General features: G+C 39.5%; 1 protein-coding gene across 5 annotated transcripts in view; it reads right to left on the bottom strand.

Moving 5' to 3' along the window:
* ptpn11b (protein tyrosine phosphatase non-receptor type 11b) overlaps window positions 1-22,549 on the bottom strand; it is a 138,842-nt gene that overhangs the window by 13,368 nt on the left and 102,925 nt on the right. For 4 of the 5 annotated variants that reach the window (XM_043676119.2, XM_043676117.2, XM_087980314.1 and 1 more), the window contains exons 6-13: window positions 22,078-22,191; window positions 20,954-21,050; window positions 19,988-20,067; window positions 14,075-14,218; window positions 11,284-11,415; window positions 9,192-9,346; window positions 7,663-7,730; window positions 1,344-1,495 (exon numbers count right to left, since the gene is read on the bottom strand). In XM_043676119.2, coding sequence (XP_043532054.2) covers window positions 1,344-1,495; window positions 7,663-7,730; window positions 9,192-9,346; window positions 11,284-11,415; window positions 14,075-14,218; window positions 19,988-20,067; window positions 20,954-21,050; window positions 22,078-22,191 — 942 coding nt within the window. The remainder of the gene's footprint in view (window positions 1-1,343; window positions 1,496-7,662; window positions 7,731-9,191; window positions 9,347-11,283; window positions 11,416-14,074; window positions 14,219-19,987; window positions 20,068-20,953; window positions 21,051-22,077; window positions 22,192-22,549) is intronic. The other variant, XM_087980315.1, reaches the window with a different exon arrangement.

Raw genomic sequence — 22,549 nt, 5'->3', positions numbered from 1 at the left:
TATGGCTTCCTCTCCTGTGCTATTTCTGGTGGTTTCTTTCATTTTGCTTTGTTAACAACAACTCTTTCTCCACAATCTGAGGAAAGACATCAAAATGTTCATTCCTTGTCTTGTGTTTAAGTTAGGAGGGAAGATAGGGAATCAATTTAGGGCTTCACCATGCAGAAAGCATGATGAACAAATCCTGAGATGGTGGTTTAATTCTGGAAGATCTTATTTATAAAAGGATACTTGCAACTCTCAGGAGATCTAGGTCACCTCCATTAACTGCAACCCTGAGTTTAAATCCCATCATGATGTACTTAAATGAATCTGGAATTAAAAATCTAGCAGCAGCGTGGATAATCCTGAAGTTCACAGACTACCAGAGAAATCTCTCTCACTTTTTTTTATAGAGTGCGTGAAAGAGGGAAAAAAAAACTAATCACCCCCACCAGATCTGGCCTATGCAAGTCTACAAACTAAAGCAATGTCATTGACTTTTAACTGTCTAGCAAGCCATTCAATTACATCTCAAGCATTGATAAAATGGAAAATCAATGATCATAAACAATGCCCCCCTTAATGAATAAAAAATAAATTGATATGAATTGTTCATGTGTCAATTCTCACACTGGCTGCTGTTTACTCCTCTCTTTGCAACTATTTTAATTTCTTTTCTTGAAGACTTTCATAGTTGAATATATACCTCAATAACCAGTTGTTTTTTTTTAAATAAAAAAAGTGAAAAATGTATTTGGTGGCACATTGCATGATTATAGCTAGTGGAAAGTTACTCTTTGATTAGGGTAGAAATTGCACAATTTATGAAAAATGCATCATGCCCAAGTTATGTTTCAAAGCACGTTTAAATCTGACTTTTGCCAAAGGGCAGCAAACACATTTAGCATAATATAGGCATACAATAAGAACAACTTTGATCAAAATCATAGAAATTGTAAGTGTCAACAGATGAGAGTTTACTGCTACTGCAGTGTGCAGATAGTGCTGAAATATTTAAAGATCCAAATTAGATAATACACCAATGCGTGTTTTGAATGGAAAGAAAGTTATTAAAATAGTTCTAATTTTAGACAACACAAATATACGTATGATTTAGGAGATTTCAGATGATCTATTCTTGATCTAAATTAGGTTTGCAGATTCAAATACTGTAATATTTTGGTTAGTATAAAGTTAAATACTTTGAAAACCAGTCTTTTCTGTCAATATTTATGCCACAAAAAAATAGTTCTCCTTGTTTATTATAATGACATGAATGGGTTCTAAAAGTTTTAGTAAGCAGTGTAAAGTGATCTATTGAAATTGTTAACATTTTCCAAATTGTTAAGTGATATAACTACCTGTTCCTCCTGTAGTCTTTTTTGAACTGTCTCAATATATTGCTGTACAGCCATGTATATGAATTTATACTGAGCCTCTGTCTGTACCATGCCTGATCTTTGTTTTCGTACCATTTGAATCGTTTTAGGGATGTCGATATCACAGTCCAAACCTACAGAAGTGGGGAAGAAAAGACAGTTCCTGAATCTTGAACAAAGGCTTACAAAACATGTTTTCAGCCAGAACACAACAGTCATAGAAGTTTTGTCTAACAGTGTGTGCTTGTTCTGATCAGATTTTGAAATTAACATCGAAATTTCAAAGGAGATACTCCTAATGCACTGTCATAACTTCAGTAGAAAATCAGTAAAAACAGCAGATTTCTCTTCCTAAATATGTATTTACACACTTATTGTTATTCCACACTGAACTTGATGTCATTATTGAATACTACTTGTTGTGATCTACAATGTAGCAGATGATGCTGAGGCAATCTAGAAGGTGCTTTAACATTTGGCAGCTTTGTAGTTTGATTGGAGAAGTACATATCTTTATGTTAGTGAAGTGTACAATTTATGATTCTGCTTTGGGATAATTAAAAACTATCTCCGCAACGTATAGGAAAATGATGTTTGGGCACTGCTTATCCAGAAGCAAAACTGAAGCTGTGTCAAATATAAAATCAGAGGGTGGATAGTGAGAGCCTTTTTCCTTGGATGGTGATGGCTAGCATGAGGGGACACAGCTTTAAATTGAGGGGTGATAGATATAGGACAGATGTCAGAGGTAGTTTCTTTACTCCGAGAAGTCGGGGCGTGGAACACACATAGGGGCCTGAAACCATAGTAGACTTGTCAACTTTTAAGTGCATTTAAATGGTCAATGGATAAACATATAGATGAAAATGGAACAGTGTAAGATGGATGGGCTTCAGATTGGTTCCACAGGTCGGTGCAACATCGAGGGCCGAAGGGCCTGTACTGCGCTCTAATATTCTAAAAGTGTCTCAAGTTCTCATTTCCTTAATTGAACACAGTTTCACAAACCTCATTTGGAGTCAGGGTTATCCAGCTCAGAAACAGAACAATTGGTCCAATTTGCCTGCACCCAGACATCCCAATCTTACACAATCCCATTTTCCAGCATTTGGATTCTATCTCACTAAACCCTTTCTATTCATTTATCTATCCAGATGCCTTCTAAATGTCGTAATTGTACCTGTCTCCACCTCTGGGGGAACTTGCTCAATACACGCATCAGCCTCTGCATGACAGAATTACCCTTCAGGTCCTTTTAAATCTATCCCCTTTCACCATATCAGTAAGTACATTTGCCTTTTTCTTTATGGTTGAGCAGATGTCAACTTCGGCCTCCTCCTGCTCTTTCCTCTCTCTTCCCCCACTCCCCCCATAACCCAAGGCATTTGTCTCTGGTGCTGGTAAGTCTTTCTAGTTGCTGAGAACTAGATGCTCTCAAAAGATATAGGATGTTTGTTTTCTTATATGCATGTATAACATGATGGCCTAAATAGGCAACTGTCCTGTATGATTTTCTGCATGGCTTGCTTTCGTAAAATCTATTTTCTAAGTTTTTTGATAATGTCTTTCTCTCAGTCTACCATCTAGTTCCTTGGGTGCACTGAACTACAAGATTCTACATGTTGCTAGGGACAGACTCTAATTTCTGATATTAAACATGTAAGCAAATATTTTAAAAAGGAGACAAGAGGAAACGCATTTAGAAAGAGATGGAAGATGAAAGACCGGACAGATGGAAAAATAGCATGCATTATCAAAAATTAAACACGAATAAAAATGAATTTCACACTTGAAATACACACTTGAGGGAAGCAATGTAATTGGCCCAGCAGTTTTAAAATCCACCACGTAGTCAGAAATGACACATTTCACCTCAAATAAAAAAATTTCAGGATGTGAGCAGCAGAGAGAAGAAGGTGAATGAAATAAAATTGGCTGGATTTAATTCTCCCCTGCTGCTGATCCAATCTAACTTCCTACCTCTGCAATTATACTATTGACAGAATAATTTTAAGTGACCAGCCCACCAGGGTGTAAATTGTGCCTAGGTCCACTTAAGGGCCTTATCCTGCTGGTTTCCCTGCACAGGTTGTTATGGCAGGGAAGTAGTCTCTCCTTGACAGACCTCCTTGAGTATTCCTGCTGTACAGGTTGTTTGTTCCGATGCCCCATCAAACCCCAATCACCATGCAGCTCACCGACCCTCTCTTATTGACTCCAGAACACTGAAAGATCTAATCCATTGGCTCTTACATCTTCACAGTCAAGTGAAGAACCTGCACTAGCAGCTTGGTGTTACTGGAACATTGAGAGAAACCAGTCTCTGACTGGTCTGGCAGTTCTGAGGTGCGAATTCACATCCATAATGGGCAGAAATCCTGCCTCTAGTCTATTAACAGCCAATTGGTCATTAAACACTTGCAGGGCAGTGTTCTTTCTCTGGTCGTTTGCTTTGCACAGAGATTCAGAATGTTTGCAAAGACAAGCCAAGGAACTATAGACCGGTGAGCCTGACCTCAGTGGTGGGCAAATTGTTGGAGGGAATCCTGACGGACAGGATGTACATGTATTTGGAAAGGCAAGAACTGATTAGGGATAGTCAACATAGCTTTGTGCGTGGGAAATCGTGTCTCACAAACTTGATTGAGTTTTTTGAAGAAGTAACAAAAAAGATTGATGAGGGCAGGGCAGAGCAGTAGATGTGATCTATATGGACTTCAGTAAGGTGTTTGACAAGTTTCCCCATGGGAGACTGATTATTCCATGAGATCTAACCTTGCTAAAGGAAGAACTAGCCATTTGGATATAGAACTGGCTCAAAGGGAGAAGACAGAGGGTGGTGGTGGAGGGTTGTTTTTCAGACTGGAGCCAGTGGAGGCCTGTGACCAGTGGAGTGCACAAGGATCGGTACTGGGTCCTCTACTTTTTGACATTTACATAAATGATTTGGATGCGAGCATAAGAGGTACAGTTAGTAAGTTTGCAGATGACACCAAAATTGGAGGTGTAGTGGACAGTGAAGAGGGTTACCTCAGATTACAACAGGATCTGGACCAGATGGGCCATTGGGCTAAGAAGTAGCAGATGGAGTTTAATTCAGATAAGTGAGAGGTGCTGCATTTTGGGAAAGCAAATCTTAGCAGGACTTATACACTTAATGGTAAGGTCCTAGGGAATGTTGCTGAACAAAGAGACCTTGGAGTGCAGTTTCATAGCTCCTTGAAAGTGGAGTCGCAGATGGATAGGATAGTGAAGAAGGCGTTTGGTATGCTTTCCTTTATTTGTTAGAGTATTGAGTACAGGAGTTGGGAGGTCATGTTGTGACTATACAGGAGAAAGTGAGGTCTGCAGATGCTGGAGATTAGAGCTGGAAATGTGTTGCTGGAAAAGCGCAGCAGGTCAGGCAGCATCCAGGGAACAGGAGAATCGACGTTTCGGGCATAAGCCCTTCTTCAGGAAGGGCTTATGTCCGAAACGTCGATTCTCCTGTTCTCTGGATGCTGCCTGACCTGCTGCGCTTTTCCAGCAACACATTTCCAGCGACTATACAGGACATTGGTTAGGCCACTGTTGGAATATTGAATGCAATTCTGGTCTCCTTCCTATCGGAAAAATGCTGTGTAACCTGAAAGGGTTCAGAAAAGATTTACAAGGATGTTGCCAGGGTTGGAGGATTTGAGCTATAGGGAGAGGCTGAACAGGCTGGGGCTGTTTCCCCTGGAGCATCGGAGGCTGAGGAGTGACCTTATAGAGGTTTACAAAATTATAAGAAGCATGGATAGGATAAATAGACAAAGTCTTTTCCCTGGGATCGGGGAGTCCAGAACCAGAGGGCATAGGTTTAGGGTGAGAGGGGAAAGATATAAAAGAGACCTAAGGGGCAACATTTTCACGCAAAGAGTAGTAAGTGTATGGAATGAGCTGCCAGAGGATGTGGTGGAGGCTGGTACAATTGCAACATTGAAGAGGCATTTGGATGGGTATATGAATAGTAAGGGTTTGGAGGGATATGGGCCGGCGCTGGCAGATGGGACTAGATTGGGTTGGGATATCTGGTCAGTGTGGACAAGTTGGACCGAAGGGTCTGTTTCCATGCTGTACATCCCTGACTCTATAACTAAAATGATGTAGCTTATAATGGACACATGAAGTGAAACGGTTTCTTCTCTGCTATATTGGGGAGATTCTCTCTCCTACATTGAATTTCAAGTTTAAAATAAATGAATCTCCTTTGGGTTAATGGGCAGCTGAATCAAACAGATTTCAAATTTGAGAATTAGCTGTCTCAGTCAATGACAAGGGTGTCAAATAAGAACTCAAATTCAGGAAGAAAATTTGCAAGGATTTCCTTGATGTTTGCTTTGCTTGAATATCATTATTAGTGTCAAGATTAAAACTTGAATAATACGCACTAGGACAATGAACCAGGAAAATATCATGGACGTATGCAATAAGGAATAAATGGAGTTAATTTTAACAATTTGCACAAATGAGTTTGGAGTGCTACTGTGGACAGCTGTCATTACTGATGAGACATGAGCCATTTTGAGACCAGACCTTATTTAATTTGACCTGGTAAAATGGACTTCAGCAAGGCATTTGATAAGGTTCCCCATAGTAGGCTCGTTCAGAAGGTCAGGAGGAATGGGATACAGGGAAATTTAGCTGTCTGGATACAGAATTGGCTGGTTGACAGAAGACAGCAAATGGTAGTGGAAGGAAAGTATTCTGACTGGAAGTCAGTGGTGAGTGGTGCTCCACAGGGCTCTGTTCTTGGGCCTCTACTCTTTGTAATTTTTATTAATGACTCGGATGAGGAGATTGAAGGATGGGTTAGCAAGTTTGCAGATGACACAAAGGTTGGAGGTGTCATTGACAGTATAGAGGACTGTTGTAGGCTGCAGTGTAACATTGACAGGATGCAGAGATGGGTTGAGAGGTGGCATATGGAGGTCAACCTGGATAAATGCAAAGTGATGCATTTCGGAAGGTTGAACTTGAAAGTTGAGTACAGGATTAAAGACAGGATTCTTGGCAGTGTGAAGGAACAGCGGGATCTTGGTGTGCAGGTACATAGATCCCTTAAAATTTCCACCCAAGTGGACAGGGTTGTTAAGAAAGCATATGGTGTTTTGGCTTTCATTAACAGGGGGATTGAGTTTCAGAGCCATGAGTTCTTGTTGCAGATCTATAAAACTTTGGTTAGACCGCACTTAGGGAAGGATGTGGATGCTTTGGAGAGAGTTTAGAGGAGGTTTACCAGGATGCTGCCAGACTGGAGGGCTTATCTTACAAAGAGAGGTTGTATGAGCTCGGACTTTTTTCATTGGAAAAAAGGAAGAAAGAGAGGGGACCTAACTGAGGTGTACAAGACAATGAGAGGCATAGATAGAGTTGATAGCCAGATACTTTTTTCCAGGGTAGAAATTGTTAACACGAGGGGTCTTTAAACTGTTTGGTGGAAAGTATACAGGGGATGTCACAGGCGGGTTCTTTACGCAGAGAGTTGTGGGAGCACGGAATGCGTTGCCAGCAGCAGTTGTGGAAGCGAGGTCATTGGGGATATTTAAAAGACTGCTGGACGTGCATATGGTCACAGAAATCTGAGGGTTTATACATTAGGTTTACCTGACATAAGGATCAATGGTCGGCACAACACAGTGGGCTGAAGGGTCTGTTCTGTTCTGTGCTGTACTGTTCTATGTTCTAAACTGCACTTGACAAAGCAAAGTTTACAGTCCAGACCTAGGGTAGGTGAGTGAAGACAATGAGCAGCTTCCTAAAGTATTTTTCTGGGACTAGGAGTAGCAAACCAGCAGCAAGAAAAGGTGGCACTGTTTTCTGGTGATCTTTTGAGAAACCTCATTTGGTCTATCAGTTTGGTTGTTCAATCCAATCCAACTGCCAGTACACATGTTATACCTGCTGGTCAATTTATATCAAAAATTACAATTGAGATAGTATGTACATTATTGGACCCAGATATCAGGCATCAAAAGACCCTATCATGTTGCTGTGGCATCACCAGGAATTTACTGGCCCAACATCATGGTTGGGCTGTTATTGCCCCAATTACCATAGGTCAAATCCAAATTTTTGTCTTCAGAAAAGGAAAGTGAGCAGAGATAATGAATAGTAATAATACTTGAGAGAAATGTTCACTCGGAAACCATGAATAGTATGTGAGACAATTATATACTTTCTTTCAAGCATAACAAATGATTCAAAATCTAACTGGAGTGTAAATGACTCAATACACTGTTTATTAATCTTATTTTTATCTGGCTTGACTGTTTCTTACCTTGTCTGTTAATGTCAGCTACCAACATATCTATAACAATTATGGTTCCTGTTCTTCCAATTCCAGCACTGAAGGAGGAAAAATGATGTTAGTAGGAAAGTAGGTTATATGGAGATTAACATTCGAGCAGCTTTGATTGGAGTTCTAGCATTGAGAACGAGTGTGGAGAGTGCAGATTGCCATGAGATTGATAGTGATCCATAAGGGCCACAATTTCACAGGTCAAAAAGGATATGGGATAAGGGGAGAAGAAACCCAGGTCCTACAGGATTCCAACCATTTTGAGTCTTATCTCAAATGTGAGCAGTTTTGGTGTTGCAATCCACTTCCATCAACAGAGGGCTCAGAGATCGGTAAGGAACGCTTCACCATCAAAACAGTTCCTCGGTTCTTGCATATTTGAATTATTGTGGTTTGCCCATATTTTAAAACGTTATATTTAGAAAGAAGGCAGTTCAGATACTTAAATAGAAAACCAAAGAATTTGGATAGCTTGCAGCCAGTTAAATATGCCAGGACTTTTCCAGTCGTTCAACCCATAATATGTGGACCAGAGGAACATCATTAACCGTGAGTGCCTCTGACAGATACCATGTGACCTGGGACCCATTATAGTACCAGCCTTGTTCCAGAGGTGGGAAAGTTCCTTGGGGGAAAGTGAAGCTGGGTCTACTCCAGAAAAATAAAACTGATGTGCCTCTATTTTATTCCTTTAAAAAGCACAAAAAAAATACTTTTCTTTGGAACAGCAGGTGACCATCTAGGCCTGTACCTCTATTTGGCCTGCATTCACAAAATGGCTGTTCAGCACACCTTCTTCCAACAAGAATTCTGATCTTTACGTTTGACCCACCCTGCATCTTATATGGATTGGCGGAAACTTGTAGTGAAGAGTGGAATACTTCATTAGAGACTGACTCCAGAGTGCGACTCAAGCCAGTCCAAAGTAAACTTGCACTTTCCCATGAAGCTGCTATCGGAGATTCAAGGACGTATATGATCTACCAGGGCCAGAAAACTGACCTGAGCTACTCAGAGTAATATAAAATAAAATTAAGTTTTCATGAGCAGTTGTTACGGACATAACATTTTTAGGTTCTTAACAGTTTATTTTCTTGTTTGTAAGTTTCCTTGTACAGTCAAGAAAGAATAGTTAGTTGTTGAAAGGTTAGATTTGACTTTCAAGTGGAAAACCAGATATAGAAATGTCCCATATGCCTGTCAAAAAATGCAACTACCAATTCAATAAAACAAACACACACTGTACTTGGTTAGCTTTTCCACTGAACAGGTCAATTAAGCACCATCATAAATGAAAGAAGCTAGCAACAGGATCTAGCCATTCGAGACACACGACTAATTGATCCTCAATATAATGATACAGTTAAGGGAACAGTGGTTCAGTTTTCGACCAGTTATTGAATTATCTATTAATCTTAAAACTCTTACAGGTTCTGATTTGAGGGGGGGGGGGGGGGGGAAAACAGTGCATAGTGGTCCGTTTACGGTGATCCAAATTATCCAAGTACCTGCAGTGCACTATAATAGGGCCAGTATCTGGAATGCTTTGCTGTGTACGATTTACTTGGTCCAGGAAACTCAGTACTCCTCCTGGTTCATTGGGCACTCCATGATCTGGCCAGCTGAGATACTGATAGTGCCATATGTATCTAGGTGCTTCCTTCTGTGTGAAATAAAATCAAAATGCTAGTCAGTTCATTTTTAATTCTCTGAAGACTAACAACATGGATTTTAGCAACTGTGATGCATTTCCTGACAATAATTCTGCACTATTAGCAACAAGAAATATAGTGGAGTCTCTAAGCCAATTCAATTCCACCCTCCCAATATGTTTCATTTTGTGATCAAATGCATAAAAGTGTTTTTTTTTTCCTCCACGGTTAGCAGTTTAAATCTCAATCACAATACAATGATTATATGTAACAGTAATGATAATAACATATACTTCCTTCCTTCAATAATAATAATCTTTTAATCTTTGTTGTTATTTCATCTATGATTACACATTATTTCTCAACTGTTGTCCTCCCTTGCCTAAGCAATATAACTGTATGCTGTGGTTCTGTTCGCCGAGCTGGAAGTTTTTGTTGCAAACGTTGCAAACACTACATTATAGGGCAAGCGAAACAAAGAACAGCCAGGGAATTCCTAGAAGCATGGCACTCATCCACAAACTCCATCAACAAACACATAGACCTGGACCCAATATACCGGCCACCACAACGGACATGTGAAACTGACAACCGGAAGCGGCAGGGACAGGCCACTATAAATGCCGGAGGAAACACCACAGAAGCGCTTCACAGGAGGCTCCCAAGCACTGAGGATGTCACCTAGACAGGGGACGAAACGTTTGCAACAAAAACTTCCAGCTCGGCGAACAGAACCACAGCAACGAGCACCCGAGCTACAAATCTTCTCACAAACTTTGAATATAACTGTATGGGTGGCATTGGTAAGTACCAGATTCCTTCTACCCCACACCACATTGAGGCATCTTAAAAAAATACTGGGACAGTGGTACTGTAGAAATTGGCAAAAAGTAACTAAATCTGCATTATCTAGGATGTGCTCCAATATTCCTCCAGATCACTCGACAAAATTAACAAAAATCCTACTCGGAGCAGCACGAAATTCAAATCCTTACAATATACTCCAAATGTTTTTCTCTCCACAATTCATCAGCTGGCATAAGTAGTTCATAAATAAACTGACAATAGTCTCAATTTTTGCAGGACAGGAGTGTGGGGAGGAGGTTCTTTGGAGATTCTGATCACTGTCCTCCAAAAGTCTACAGCATCAGCTTTCTTTCTTAAAGCTGCTTGACCAAAAGTACTTTCCAGATAAAGAAGTAGTTTTCAAATGCAGTCACTACTGTTATGTGAACAATGTAGAGAGCAATTCTGTTCACAAGGTTCTACAAATTGAATAGAATAGCAATCTGTTTTGGTGATACTAATTGAATGATAAATGCTGGTCCACCGATATGTGCTTCTGTAAATGGTATTGTAGAATCTTTTGTAATCACCTGAACAGGTTTGACAGAGCCTTGGTTTTACAGAATACAATAGAATCCCTACTGTGTGGAAGCAGGCCATTTGGCCCATCAAGTTAACACTGATCATCTGAAGAGTTTTCCACCCAGATTCTCACCCTTACCCTATCTCTGTAACCCTGCATTTTACCTGGCTAACCCACCTAGCCTGCACATTTCTGGGCACGATGGGCAACTTACCATGGCAAATCCACCTAAACTGCCCATCTTTGGACATGGGAGGAAGCCAGAGCACCTGGAGGAAATCCATGTAGACACAGGGTGAACATGCAAATTTCACACAGACAGGTGCCTGAGGCTGGAATTGAACAAGGGTCCTTGGTGCTCTGAAGCTGCAGTGCTAACCACTGAGCCACCGTTTAACATTATATCTGAACTGTGACACTTTAGCAATCCAACACTTCCCCGGTACCCCATGAAGTAATGTTAACTGGATTACAGTATCTGTAATTCTTCTGCAATTATTTGTCATTCTTTACATTCTCTATGGGATAAGGAAACAAGCCAGTATGTAAATTAACATTTCTGATCAAGAGTATAGTTACCCGGGCTGTTTGTATAACCTCCAGTTCGCGCACAATGTAATCTTGCGCCATGCGTTCTTTCAGATTTCGCACAGAAATTGTACCATACAATTTTGATGTTTCTAAATCTGGCCAATAACGATAACATTTATTCTGCAGCAAACCGAAAACAAGCAATTACTCAATTTTCGAGCACGTAGTTGAACACATTCACATGCCAGAGTTTGTCAATAATGAGCTGATGGTGCTCGCTGCTGATTTCGAAGGAAGAGGGTTATTCACAATAATCTGAACACCCCAGTGGTGCGGATTCCATATTTCTCAACATTAATTTCATTTCAATATAATAAAACAAGGAATTGTGGATGCTGGAGATCTAAAACAAAAACAGAAATTGCTGGGGAAATTAGGATCTGGCAGCATCTGTGGGAATAGAACAGAGATAATCTTGCGAGTCCAGTTACTCAGTATCTTCCACAGTAATGTAGTGAGCAGGCTGAATAGCCAATCACATTGAAAGTGCATACTCCTTTGAGACACAGACACAGCTGTCTTCCAATAGTGAAATGATAAAGCTATTAACTGTGGAAAAGGAAGCACTGATATGTGAAGCAGTACACTTATGGCTGGCATCATCTGAAACAGAGGAAAAAGTTAGTTGGATGGAAATGCAACATAATGGCAACTTTCACCTTTAATGCAGAATCATCCCAATGCAGAAGATGGCAGAGTTTCAAAACTGAATCCTTGGTGAGACAAGCATAATGAAAGAACGGAAGTAATTTAATATTCGGAGACAGGAAGAGATTGGGGTGAAGTCTGGGCACCCTGTCTCTTTCCCACCTCTACCTGATAAAGACTAGAATGTGAAAACTTGTCGATAACTTTTCTGCCAATGTTCAAGCAGTGATGTGGGAAGGAGTCACCATTCTGATTCTGAAAAGCAATCTTGTCAGGAGGTTCTGGATTTGTTTTCTAAGGGCATGGGCTATAGATGAGAAAAGCCTTGTACAAAGGCCCTCAGTCTCCAGTTGCCTGAACCAACCTTGAGAATGACAGTCAACTGAAAGTCAACCCCCATTCCTATCTTCAGACCTCCTCCCTTCAGGATGAATCCTCTATGCAACCTACAACCTGTCCTTGCTCAAATATGGTTTAAGTCATTCACTGATCACAGACCTCTGTGGATGCATTACTAACAGCAGCTACTGAGCCTGGGCAATAAAGACCCGCAGCCCTTGAGGGCTGGGATTCCATTACTGACATCAGGACTCCTGGCAAAGACCAGACATTGTCCAATGAAATGCTTAATGGGCCCTTAACTTCAGTGGATCTTCCTCAATGGAGGCAATCTGACCTTTCCGTTAATGTGCTACATTAAATTTCAGCCAGGATTCCTTTATGTATACCAAAAAAAATTTTCATTTTAAAAACTGCTTGCTTACATCAAATTGCTTGGCAATTAATTTATTTAAAGTAGTAAAATTCCATCCATCTTATTTCATAATTAATAAATATTAAATCATTCATTCTTTTAGTGAAAAAAGTTGCTTTAAAAGTAGACTGTATATCTCCTTAGTTGAGAGTGTGGTGCTGGAAAAGCACAGCAGGTCAAGCAGCATCCAAGTAGTAGGAGACTCAATAATGTCCCTCCCACATTATCCTAGTCCCAAGCTCCAACTCGGCACTGGACCCATCCATCACTGCTTCCTCTGACCTATCACCCTCCCTTTCATCCACCTATCGCTTTCCCAGCTACCTACCCCAGCCCCACCCCCTCCCATTTATCGCTCACTCCCAGAGGCTCACAACCTCATTCCTGATGAAGGACTTATGCCCGAAACGTCAATTCTCCTACTCCTTGGATGCTGCCTGACCTGCTGTGCTTTTCGAGCATCATACTCTCGACTCTGATCTCCAGCACCTGCAGTCCTCACTCTCCTGTATATCTCCTTAAGTTGCCAAAGGTGAAAAACAATAGAACATAGCCAACGTTTCATAGAAAAGGTAGGAAAAATGCACCATAATAACCAGGAAGTACATGTCCAGTGCAGACTAACTCCTTAAATTATACTCTCCTACAACTGGCAACACATTTTCATGACATTTATCTCCTTATAAAATGTACCCATATATTAATTTTAACATTGATATTTGGTGAAGAGAGGTGTAGCAAACCATACTGATAGAACATTAAGGATTATTTGGCCTATTTAGGCAACTGCTTAGTAAGGAGTGGTTGTCAAATATTAATTATTTGTAATTATTTATGATGTCCGAATCTCAGTACTTTGAGCAAATTTTATAAGAATCTCCTGTCGCTTCAACAGAATATGACCAGTTGAATTCATGCAATAATGAAATATTTTTGAGATTGGCACACAAGCTTTAAGCGCTACATTTAAGTCAACAAGTTTTTTTCAAGGTATAAATGTGCAAACTATTGCTTTTGTAAAATAATATGTTAAAAGAATAAGTGGACCGTTTAGCAGCAAATCTAGTTTGAGAAAAATGGTGTTAACTCTTCAAAAAGAGCAACATTTTCAAAAGATGTTGATATTGGCTCCTGTGAATGAGTCTTGGAATGGTAATGTGTATGGGGTCTGGAGGGTAGAGAGGGTGTAGCAGGATGTATAGTGGTGTCAGCTAAGTCTAATTCTATCCTCTGATGTGGGCAAAACAGGTGTACTTTCTACACATTTTTAATAAAATCTTGCCCTTTTAGCCAATTACTTTAAAAGAATATTTTTAACTTTAAAAAGTTGCTATTTTCAGTTGTAAATATTTTATCCACAAGTAAGAGCTTACTCACCCTCCCTCTTTCTACTTCTTTGGTTGTCATGACAATGACGTGTGCGTTTTCCTGATAAATCATCTTCCAAAAATCATTGATTGTATTCTGAAGACAGCCTTGTGTTGCAATGTAATGTTTGGAATCCTCTCCAAGTTTTCCATTCTTCAATGTCATGTGGAATAAAGAAAACCATCGTTCCAATGTATAACTTTTCTATTTTATCAGAGTTTAAGTAAGATGTTTCAGTGATTATCACTAAGGCTAATAGACATAAGCGATTGTTTACAACTCGATCATACCCTGAAAAATCAGCAACTGGTTCACCCCATTCCTTGCAATTTAAACAAAAATATATTTACCATCATTTGCCACTTAGTAACAATCAAATTGCATACTTGCAACTGAGTGAGTAAATTTTCAAAACCTAAATTTTTAAAGCTTATAAAAGATTTTTTTTAAACCAACCTACACAGTGATTTTGTTCAAAATGTGCTGTTTTTTTTAAAAAAATGCAGTCATTTGCTAATATTATCAACTGGAGATCAAAAAGTAAGCAATTTCTATTACATCTGACTTTCAAATGGGAATCTTGGAAATGGTGTTGGTAAATAACTGTTCTTTACTAGCCAACACTTTCCAATGTTACAGCTTTTTAATATTCAGGGGATTTGGGCTTTGATGGTTGGGCCTGGGATACTACCAGAAGGAACTCTTTCAAATGATGTTCAGGAATCCAGATGACTGACTACCATCGACCACAATTTATTTTCCTTTGTGCTAGGTATGACTTCAACTAGAATAAACTTAATCCTCAATTCCCACTGACTCTAGTTTTGCTAGAGCTCCTTAATATCACTCAGTAGATCCAGCTGATGTTAAAGGCAATCACACTCACATCATCAGAGATCAGAAATGTCACCTCTAGATAACTATGTAGAAATACCAGAGAAAAATGAAGCATTTGGGGACCCTGGGCAGCAAGAGCATCTAGGACTCTTGTGCTCCATGAAACAACTACCCACTCCACCTTACATCCCTATCCAATTAATAAAAACATAAACATACAGTAAATGCAGAAAGAAATAAGCTTATACGACACTTGTTTTACAAATATAGCAAAAGGATAATTAAGGAAAAAATGGCAATTATAAAAGTTGAAGGAGGTAGCTTGTGCAGAAGTTATGGAAAGAAGTTTAAATGAATTTGTGTGTCCATATTCACAACGGAAAAGCACAATGTAGATAAATGTGCTTAATCCAAGAGGAGCAGTGTGAAATATTGGTTAAAATAATCATAATGTGAGGATGTGTTTGGAGTTGAATCCTTGAAAATGAATAAGTCAAAGCAAAGAAGGTTGCCTCAGATTACAACGGGATCTTGATCAGATGGTCCAATGGCCAAGGAGCAGCACATGGAGTTGAATTTAAAGAAATATGAGGTGCTGCATTTTAGAAAGAAAAATCAGAGCAGGACTTATCCATTTAATGCTGACTCCTTGGGACTGTTGCTGAACAAAGACCTTGGAGTGCAGGTTCATAGTTCCTTGAAAGTGGAGTCACAGGTAGATAGGACAGTGAAGGTGGTGTTTGGTATGCTTGCCTTTATTGGTCAGTGCACTGAGTATAGTAGTTGGGAGGTCATATTGTGGCTGTACAGGACATTATTTGGCCACTTTTGGTGTATTGTGTGCAATTCTGGTTTTCCTTCAATAGGAAGGATGTTTGGAAACTTGAAAGGTTCAGAAAAGATTAGCGATGGTGTTGCCAGGGTTGGAGGGTTTGAGCTGTAGGGAGAGTCTAAATAGGCTGGGGCTATTTTCCCTGGAGCGTTGGAGGCCGAGGGGTGAGCATATAGAGGTTTATAAAATCATGAGGGGCATAGACAGGGTCAGGGAGCCCAAGACTAGATGGCAAAGGTTTAAGGTTAGAGGGGAAAGACATAAAAGGGACCTAAGGGGCACTATTTTCACACAGAGGGTGTGCCTGTATGGAATGAGCTGCCAGAGGAAGAAGTGGAGGCTGGTATGATTATAGCATTGAAAAGGCATTTGGATGGGTACGTGAATAGGAAGGGATTAGAAGGATATGGGCAGTTTTGACAAATGGGACTAGATTTATATAGGGTAGCTGGTCAGCATGGATGAGTCGGACCAAAAGGATCTGTTTCCGTGCTGTACATCTCTATTACTCTATAAGTCCCTAGGGCCGAACGATTGTTCCCCAGGATGATGGTGGTGATCAGGGAGGAAATAGCAGTTGCTCTGAGGATTATTTTCCAATCTCACTGTACACAAGTGAAGTGCCAGAGGCCTGGAGGAATGCAAATATAGTTCCGTTGTTTAAAAAGGGTACAAAGGAAATGCTAAACAAATATAGGCCAGTTAGTCTTACTTCAATGGTGGGCCAATTGTTAGTTTATCTGATCTCTCAGAATCTATTCTATCACTTAGAAAGGCATGACTAGTCAGGAATAGTCAGCATGTAAAGGCTATTTGTAAAGGCTTTATTTGTCATGCCTTACAAATTTGATTGAAATCTTTGAGGAAGTGACAAGGAGGATCAATGAAGGTAGTGCAGTGGATGTTGTCTACATGGATTATAGTAAGGTATTTAACAAGGTTCCACATGGCAGACTGGTCAAAAAAAGCAAAAGCCCATGGGATATAGGATAATTTGTCAAATTGTATCCAAGGTTGGCTGAGTAACAGGAAACAAAGGGGAATGGCTGATGGTTGCCCTTGCGAATGGAAAGTGGTGTTCCACAGAGCTCTGTGTTGGGACCACTACTATTTGTTTCATACAATAACAACTTGTACTTGAACATGGGGGGCACAGTTGGGAAATTCATGCAGATGACAAAAACTGGCCATGTAGTAGATAGTGTAGACAATAGTTATAAGGTCCAAAATGATAATAGGTTGGTGGAGTGGGTAGGAAAGTACCAGATGCAGTTCAACTCTGATAAGTGAGAGGTAATGCTTTTGGGGAGGTCAAACAATAAAAGGGAATACACAATAAACGGGAGGTACTGAGAGGGGTAAATGAAATGAGAGAGCTTGGCTTGCAAGTGCACAGGTCTATAAGGGTAGCAGTGGAGGTAGATAGCTTTGTAAACTTTGGCGTAAAGCGCAGTTCTGAGCACCACATCACAGGAAGAAAGTAACTGTGCTGGAGAGAGCACAGAGAAGATTTACTTGAATGTTGCCAGGACTAGAGAATTGTAGCTATGGGGATAGATTGTAGAGGTTGGGTTTGTTTTCCTTAGAGCAAAGACAGCTAAGGGGTGATATATTTGAGATGTACGAAATTGTGAGGAGATAGAGTAGACAGGAGGAACCTGTTTCACTTGGCAGAGTGTTCAAAAACTAGAGGTCATGGATTCAAGCTGAGTGGAAGAGGATTAGAGGGGATGTGAGGCAAAGCTTTATTTTAATGCAGAGAATGTGGGTGTTTGAAATTCACCACCTGAGGAGTAAACTTTTTAGAAAATATCTGGATCTGCACCTTCAGTGCTGTAAGCAGCAAGACTTGTATCACGTGCAGATGGGATTAGAAAGGGCATCTGGGTGTCTTTTGTTCGGCATGGATTAGTTGGACCAAATGGAACCCTTCTGTGCTATGTCATTTCTATGGTTCTATTTACATACCACACCAATCAAAAAGCAGGTCATACCACATTATACTATCCTTAAACAATAAATTAATTTGTTACACACACAAAAAGATGATGTTTTGTAAGCTTAACAATAGGTTTAACAACAGTTATTTACTATCATAGAGTCATAGATTCATGGAGATGATGTACACCATGGAAACAGACCCTTCAGTCCAACTCGTCCATGCCGGCCAGATATCCCCCTAGTCCCACTTGCCAGCATCTGGCCCATATTCCTCTAAACCCTTCCTATTCATATACCCATCTAGATGCCTTTTAAATGTTGCAATTGTACTTGCCTCCATCACTTCCTGTGGCAGCCCAATCCACACACGCACCACACTCTGCGTGAAAAAGTTGTCCTTTAGGTCTCTTTTTTATCTTTCCTCTCTCACCCTAAACCTACGCTCTCTAGTTCTGGACTCCCCCACCCCATGGAAAAGACTCTGTCTATTTACCCTATCCATGCCCCTTATGATTTTATAAGCCTCAATAAAGGTCACTGTTCAACCTCCAAAGCTACAGGGAAAAACAGCCCCAGCCTATTCAACCTCCCCCTACAGCTCAAATCCTCCAACCCTGGCAATATCCTTGTAAATATTTTCTGAACCCTTTTAAAGTTTCACAACATCCTTCCAATAGGAAGGAGACCAGAACTGCACGCAACATCCCAAAAATGGCCGAACCAATGTCCTGTATAGCCGCAACATGATCTCCCAACTCCTGTACTTAATACTCTGACCAATAGAGGAAAGCATACCACATGCCTTGATGACCATATCATTAACTTGCTGACAATAAAAAAAACTGCTGTGATACCACTTTTCTTAAATAGTGGCTAAGGACAAGCCAGGGAACTATAGACCAAAATGTAGTATTTCCCCAATAAGAATAGTCCAGGATGTAACTGTTCTGTGCAGCATTATATTAAAATAAATTAAATTTGCCTTCTATTGGGTACGTATTGCAAATTCTTAATTTACCAGGAAATCATATTTGAAAGGTGGTGGTACATGAAACAATTGTAAACTATTTATTTAATGTTAGCATGCAATCTATGAGAAGACTAAAAATGCTGTAATTATTATGAACATTTAGAAATAATACCTATGCTAAAATGCTGCCATTGCTGTTCCAGGCAACACCATTCGAATTGACATAAAAAGCAAAAACACAGTCATTTTCTCGAGAATTGCCTATTCTGCAACATAGCCTTTTGAGGGTCATGAACTTGGGGTGTGATAGGTTTGGTGCCTTACACAGTTAAACTCTTACACACAGGGATTCTACCAGCTGAGTGACCACTGTGAGCAGTCAAAGAAAGTCTACAGACGTGTGAAAATCAAACGAGAGATACACGCAGCAATCTCTACTTCCCTATTTTCTCTCAGGTTGCTCAAAACAATGCCCAGGAGATTAGAGTAGCTTTCTGTTCCCGTCGGGAAACAACTAAACGGAGTTTTACCAGTGGCTCCATGTTAGCAGAGTCCCTGAGCACAAGCCCCAGGTGCGCACTGATTTGCCTGGAGTAGAATATTTGCACAATAAACAGCTGATGGCTTGTCTTGTTTTTGGCACATGTCCAAAATGGGATAGTGGATCAATTAAGATGTATAATATTAGATAACATTACGATCAAATAGAAATATCTTGAATCTGGACAATTTGGAATTGCCTGAATCTCATGATATGATTTCTCCCCTCAGTCCTTTGCCTTGACAGGGAGTCTTTGGGTAAAATATGAAGGCAAAACTAGATTGCCCATGAAAATATGTGAGGGTATAATGAGCAGCAATTAATTTGTGCCATTGATTTGATTGCAATGCAGAGAGCATACAAGGAGAAGGGTGAAAACTGGCATGGTCAGCTCAGTTGGCTAGCTTGTGAAGCAGAGTGAATCCAGCAGGGTGGGCTCAATTCCCACACTGGCTGAGGTTACCATGAAGGATTCTTCTTCTCAAACTGTCCACTCATGAGCTCAGGTAACCAGCTGTCATCTCCATCTAATGACAGAGCAGCTGTATATTCTCATAGTAAAAAGGGAGAGCCTGAGGCCTAGGAGCTGGTGAAGAAGTCTCACAGAACCAAGGATAGCCTCTAGCAAGTCCAACTAGCACCTGCCTGCTCAGCGGCTACTTTGAATGACCAATAACTATCTTAATATAATGCATGTGTACACAAATAGGTACAATGCCTTGATGGCAGCAAACAGATCCCTAAGTTTGAAAAGGAAAATAAAATCAATTCAAACCATTTTGAAGAAATTTAGATACTTACTGTAATATTATTAGCGTTGATGTAATCTGATCCCAATATGGTTTCATCCACTTCCTTCAGTGTAACTCTGGTATTATCAACTACAAGAAAGATGGAACAATTACCATCATTAGAGTCATAGAGATGTACAGCACAGAGACAGAACCTTCGTTCCAACTCCTCTATACTGAGCAGATATCATAAATTAATCTAGTCCCATTTGCCAGCACCTGGCCCATATCCCTCTAAACCCTTCCTATTCATTTACCCATCCAGATGCCTTCTAAATGTTGTTATTGTCCCAGCCTCCACCACTTCCTCTGGTACTCATTCCATACATGGACCACCCTTTGCATGAAAAAGTTGCCCTATAGACTCCTTTTAAATCTTTCCCCTCTCACCCTAAACCTATGCCCTAGAGGTCTGTACTCCCCCACCCCAGGGAAAGACCTTTTCTATTCAACCTATCCACGCCCCTCATGATTTTATAAACCTCTGCAGTTCAAACTATAGTAGTTCAAAGTACTTCAACCTATACTATACTGGTAATAATTTTTCTACAAGGATTTTCTGTGCTTTTGATAACAACTTACATTCCAAGAATTACATATACTATTAGAGTAAGTATGTTATACATCCAGATACTGTGCTTCTTTATATGAGCACAACTAAATTCATGCAAGCTCACAGAAAACATTGCATTGCAACTACGTTCACTGCAACATTTTGTTGCTATTGCCAGACAATAATTAAATTTGGAAACATTAACTAAATCTCCATATTTAACCGCCGGTTGAGTATAATTTTAAAATTAAAATTAAACCTGCAATTCTGAATAGAAGTGTAACATCAATTTAAAACAGCATGCTTGTAAGTTTGATGATCATATCCATTTCTGCATTGAATTAAGGTTTTGTTGAAAGTTTGCTTTCCCATGGCTCAGGAGAATGAGAATGCTGATATAAACCTCGAGTGAAGCCCACTTACATGGTAAAATATTTTTGTATCTGTTCTTGCTTTTGTTTTCTATTCTTTGTCCTTCCTTTCTGCTATAGAGTAGTTTATATTCTTGTTGCTGAAGAAGCTGTTAAAGAAAATTTCAAAAGATATGTCAAATGTTTACAGTAACCTCTTCTAATTGAGGTTAGACTTTCTTTTGGCGGAGTGATTTAAAAAGAATATTTTTTACAATGCACAGAAATTTAGTTAATTTAATTTGTAATATGCAGATAATCATTTAATTACAACCAAATAATAAAATGGACTGGCTGCTTATTATTTGGGATAATGAAAGGAGTATCATTTTCCTTTGCGGTTTCTACTGTAACCTTTTGGCAGAGAGCTAAACTGCTGCTGTCGGCAATAATTCGTACATCTATGTTATGAAATAAAGGAATTCAGACATTGCAGCAATATTAAAAAAAGTCATAGCTTATTGAAAAAGTTGTAGTCAATTTTAGCGTGCTTTCTTATAAAGTGGCCAAGGGCAAGTCCTACAAAACAGCTGATTTTGAACATTTTTATATTTGTCTCCACAACAATTCAGGTTAAGACATTAAGGTCATGCATATCAGCATGAATGCATTGCTAAAAGTTTAGCTACACATTAGAGTATCTATGACCTTTTTGTTAAGTTAGGGGACATGATGTTAATAACAAAGGCCGTGTCTGGTGGGGCAAAAACATCAGTCTTGTGCAATTTAAATTAAAGGAGCATCAAAATATATTTATGGAGGGATAAAATAAGATAGGGGACTAAATAAAGTTGAGAAAGTGAGACAAAATTAAACTATTTTAAAAAATGTTTTCTTGTAATGGAGGTAGTCAGATTATATGTGCAGGTCAGAGACTTGTGGTATCCCATACAGCTATGTCCGCTCAATTATTGAGTTGTAATATATTTAAAGCAGAGGTTGGAATGCTTTGAGTATGAAAGACATTAAAGGGATATGGCAGAAATGTCCAGTTGAAGTAAATCAACTATACTCTTGCATAACAGCAGGTTTGAACTTCTAAATGGTCTATTCTAGGGTCTATTTCATGGGTTCTCACATCAACTTCAGGAGTCCTATTCAAACGTATTAAAAAAAACATATAATCACTCTACTTACCTCAAACTCTTCCCAAAAGCCTTGCTTGGCCTTTTCTGTGTTATCTGCTGTTTTATTAAGTTCCTTGACTCGATTCTCTATGTTTGCAGCATTTATTCTTGTGGCATTGAATGGCTGTGCAAAGTTGTTGTAGTATTAAAATTACATTTTTTTTTCAGTTAATTCAACTGAATAGTTGACAAACAGTTAAATTCAAATTAATTATAAAATCCAATGAACATTAAAACAGCATTGGTTCCTTATCCTACTTTTGAGGAAGAATTCAACTTTTAGCCATGCATTTTTGATGAGCTAAATCATTAATCTCTGAATTTAGCATCTGTAGTGTGCCAGAATTGAGCAGGCATGTACACCAACTTTGTGAATGCTATAGGCCGGAATTTGCAAAGATTTCCTTTTAAACCAAAGGTACTGTGAGATAAAGTTTGCCTGTTGTTCTTCTTTCGTGCAGGTTAGCAGAAAATACTATATT

This window comes from Chiloscyllium plagiosum, unplaced genomic scaffold (assembly GCF_037043375.1).
Source record: "Chiloscyllium plagiosum isolate Xiang-an unplaced genomic scaffold, Cpla_swu_hap1 HiC_scaffold_37, whole genome shotgun sequence".
Lineage (NCBI taxonomy): Eukaryota > Metazoa > Chordata > Chondrichthyes > Orectolobiformes > Hemiscylliidae > Chiloscyllium > Chiloscyllium plagiosum.
The sequence above is the reverse complement of the archived record's forward strand: the minus strand, read 5'-3'. Positions and strand labels throughout refer to the sequence as shown.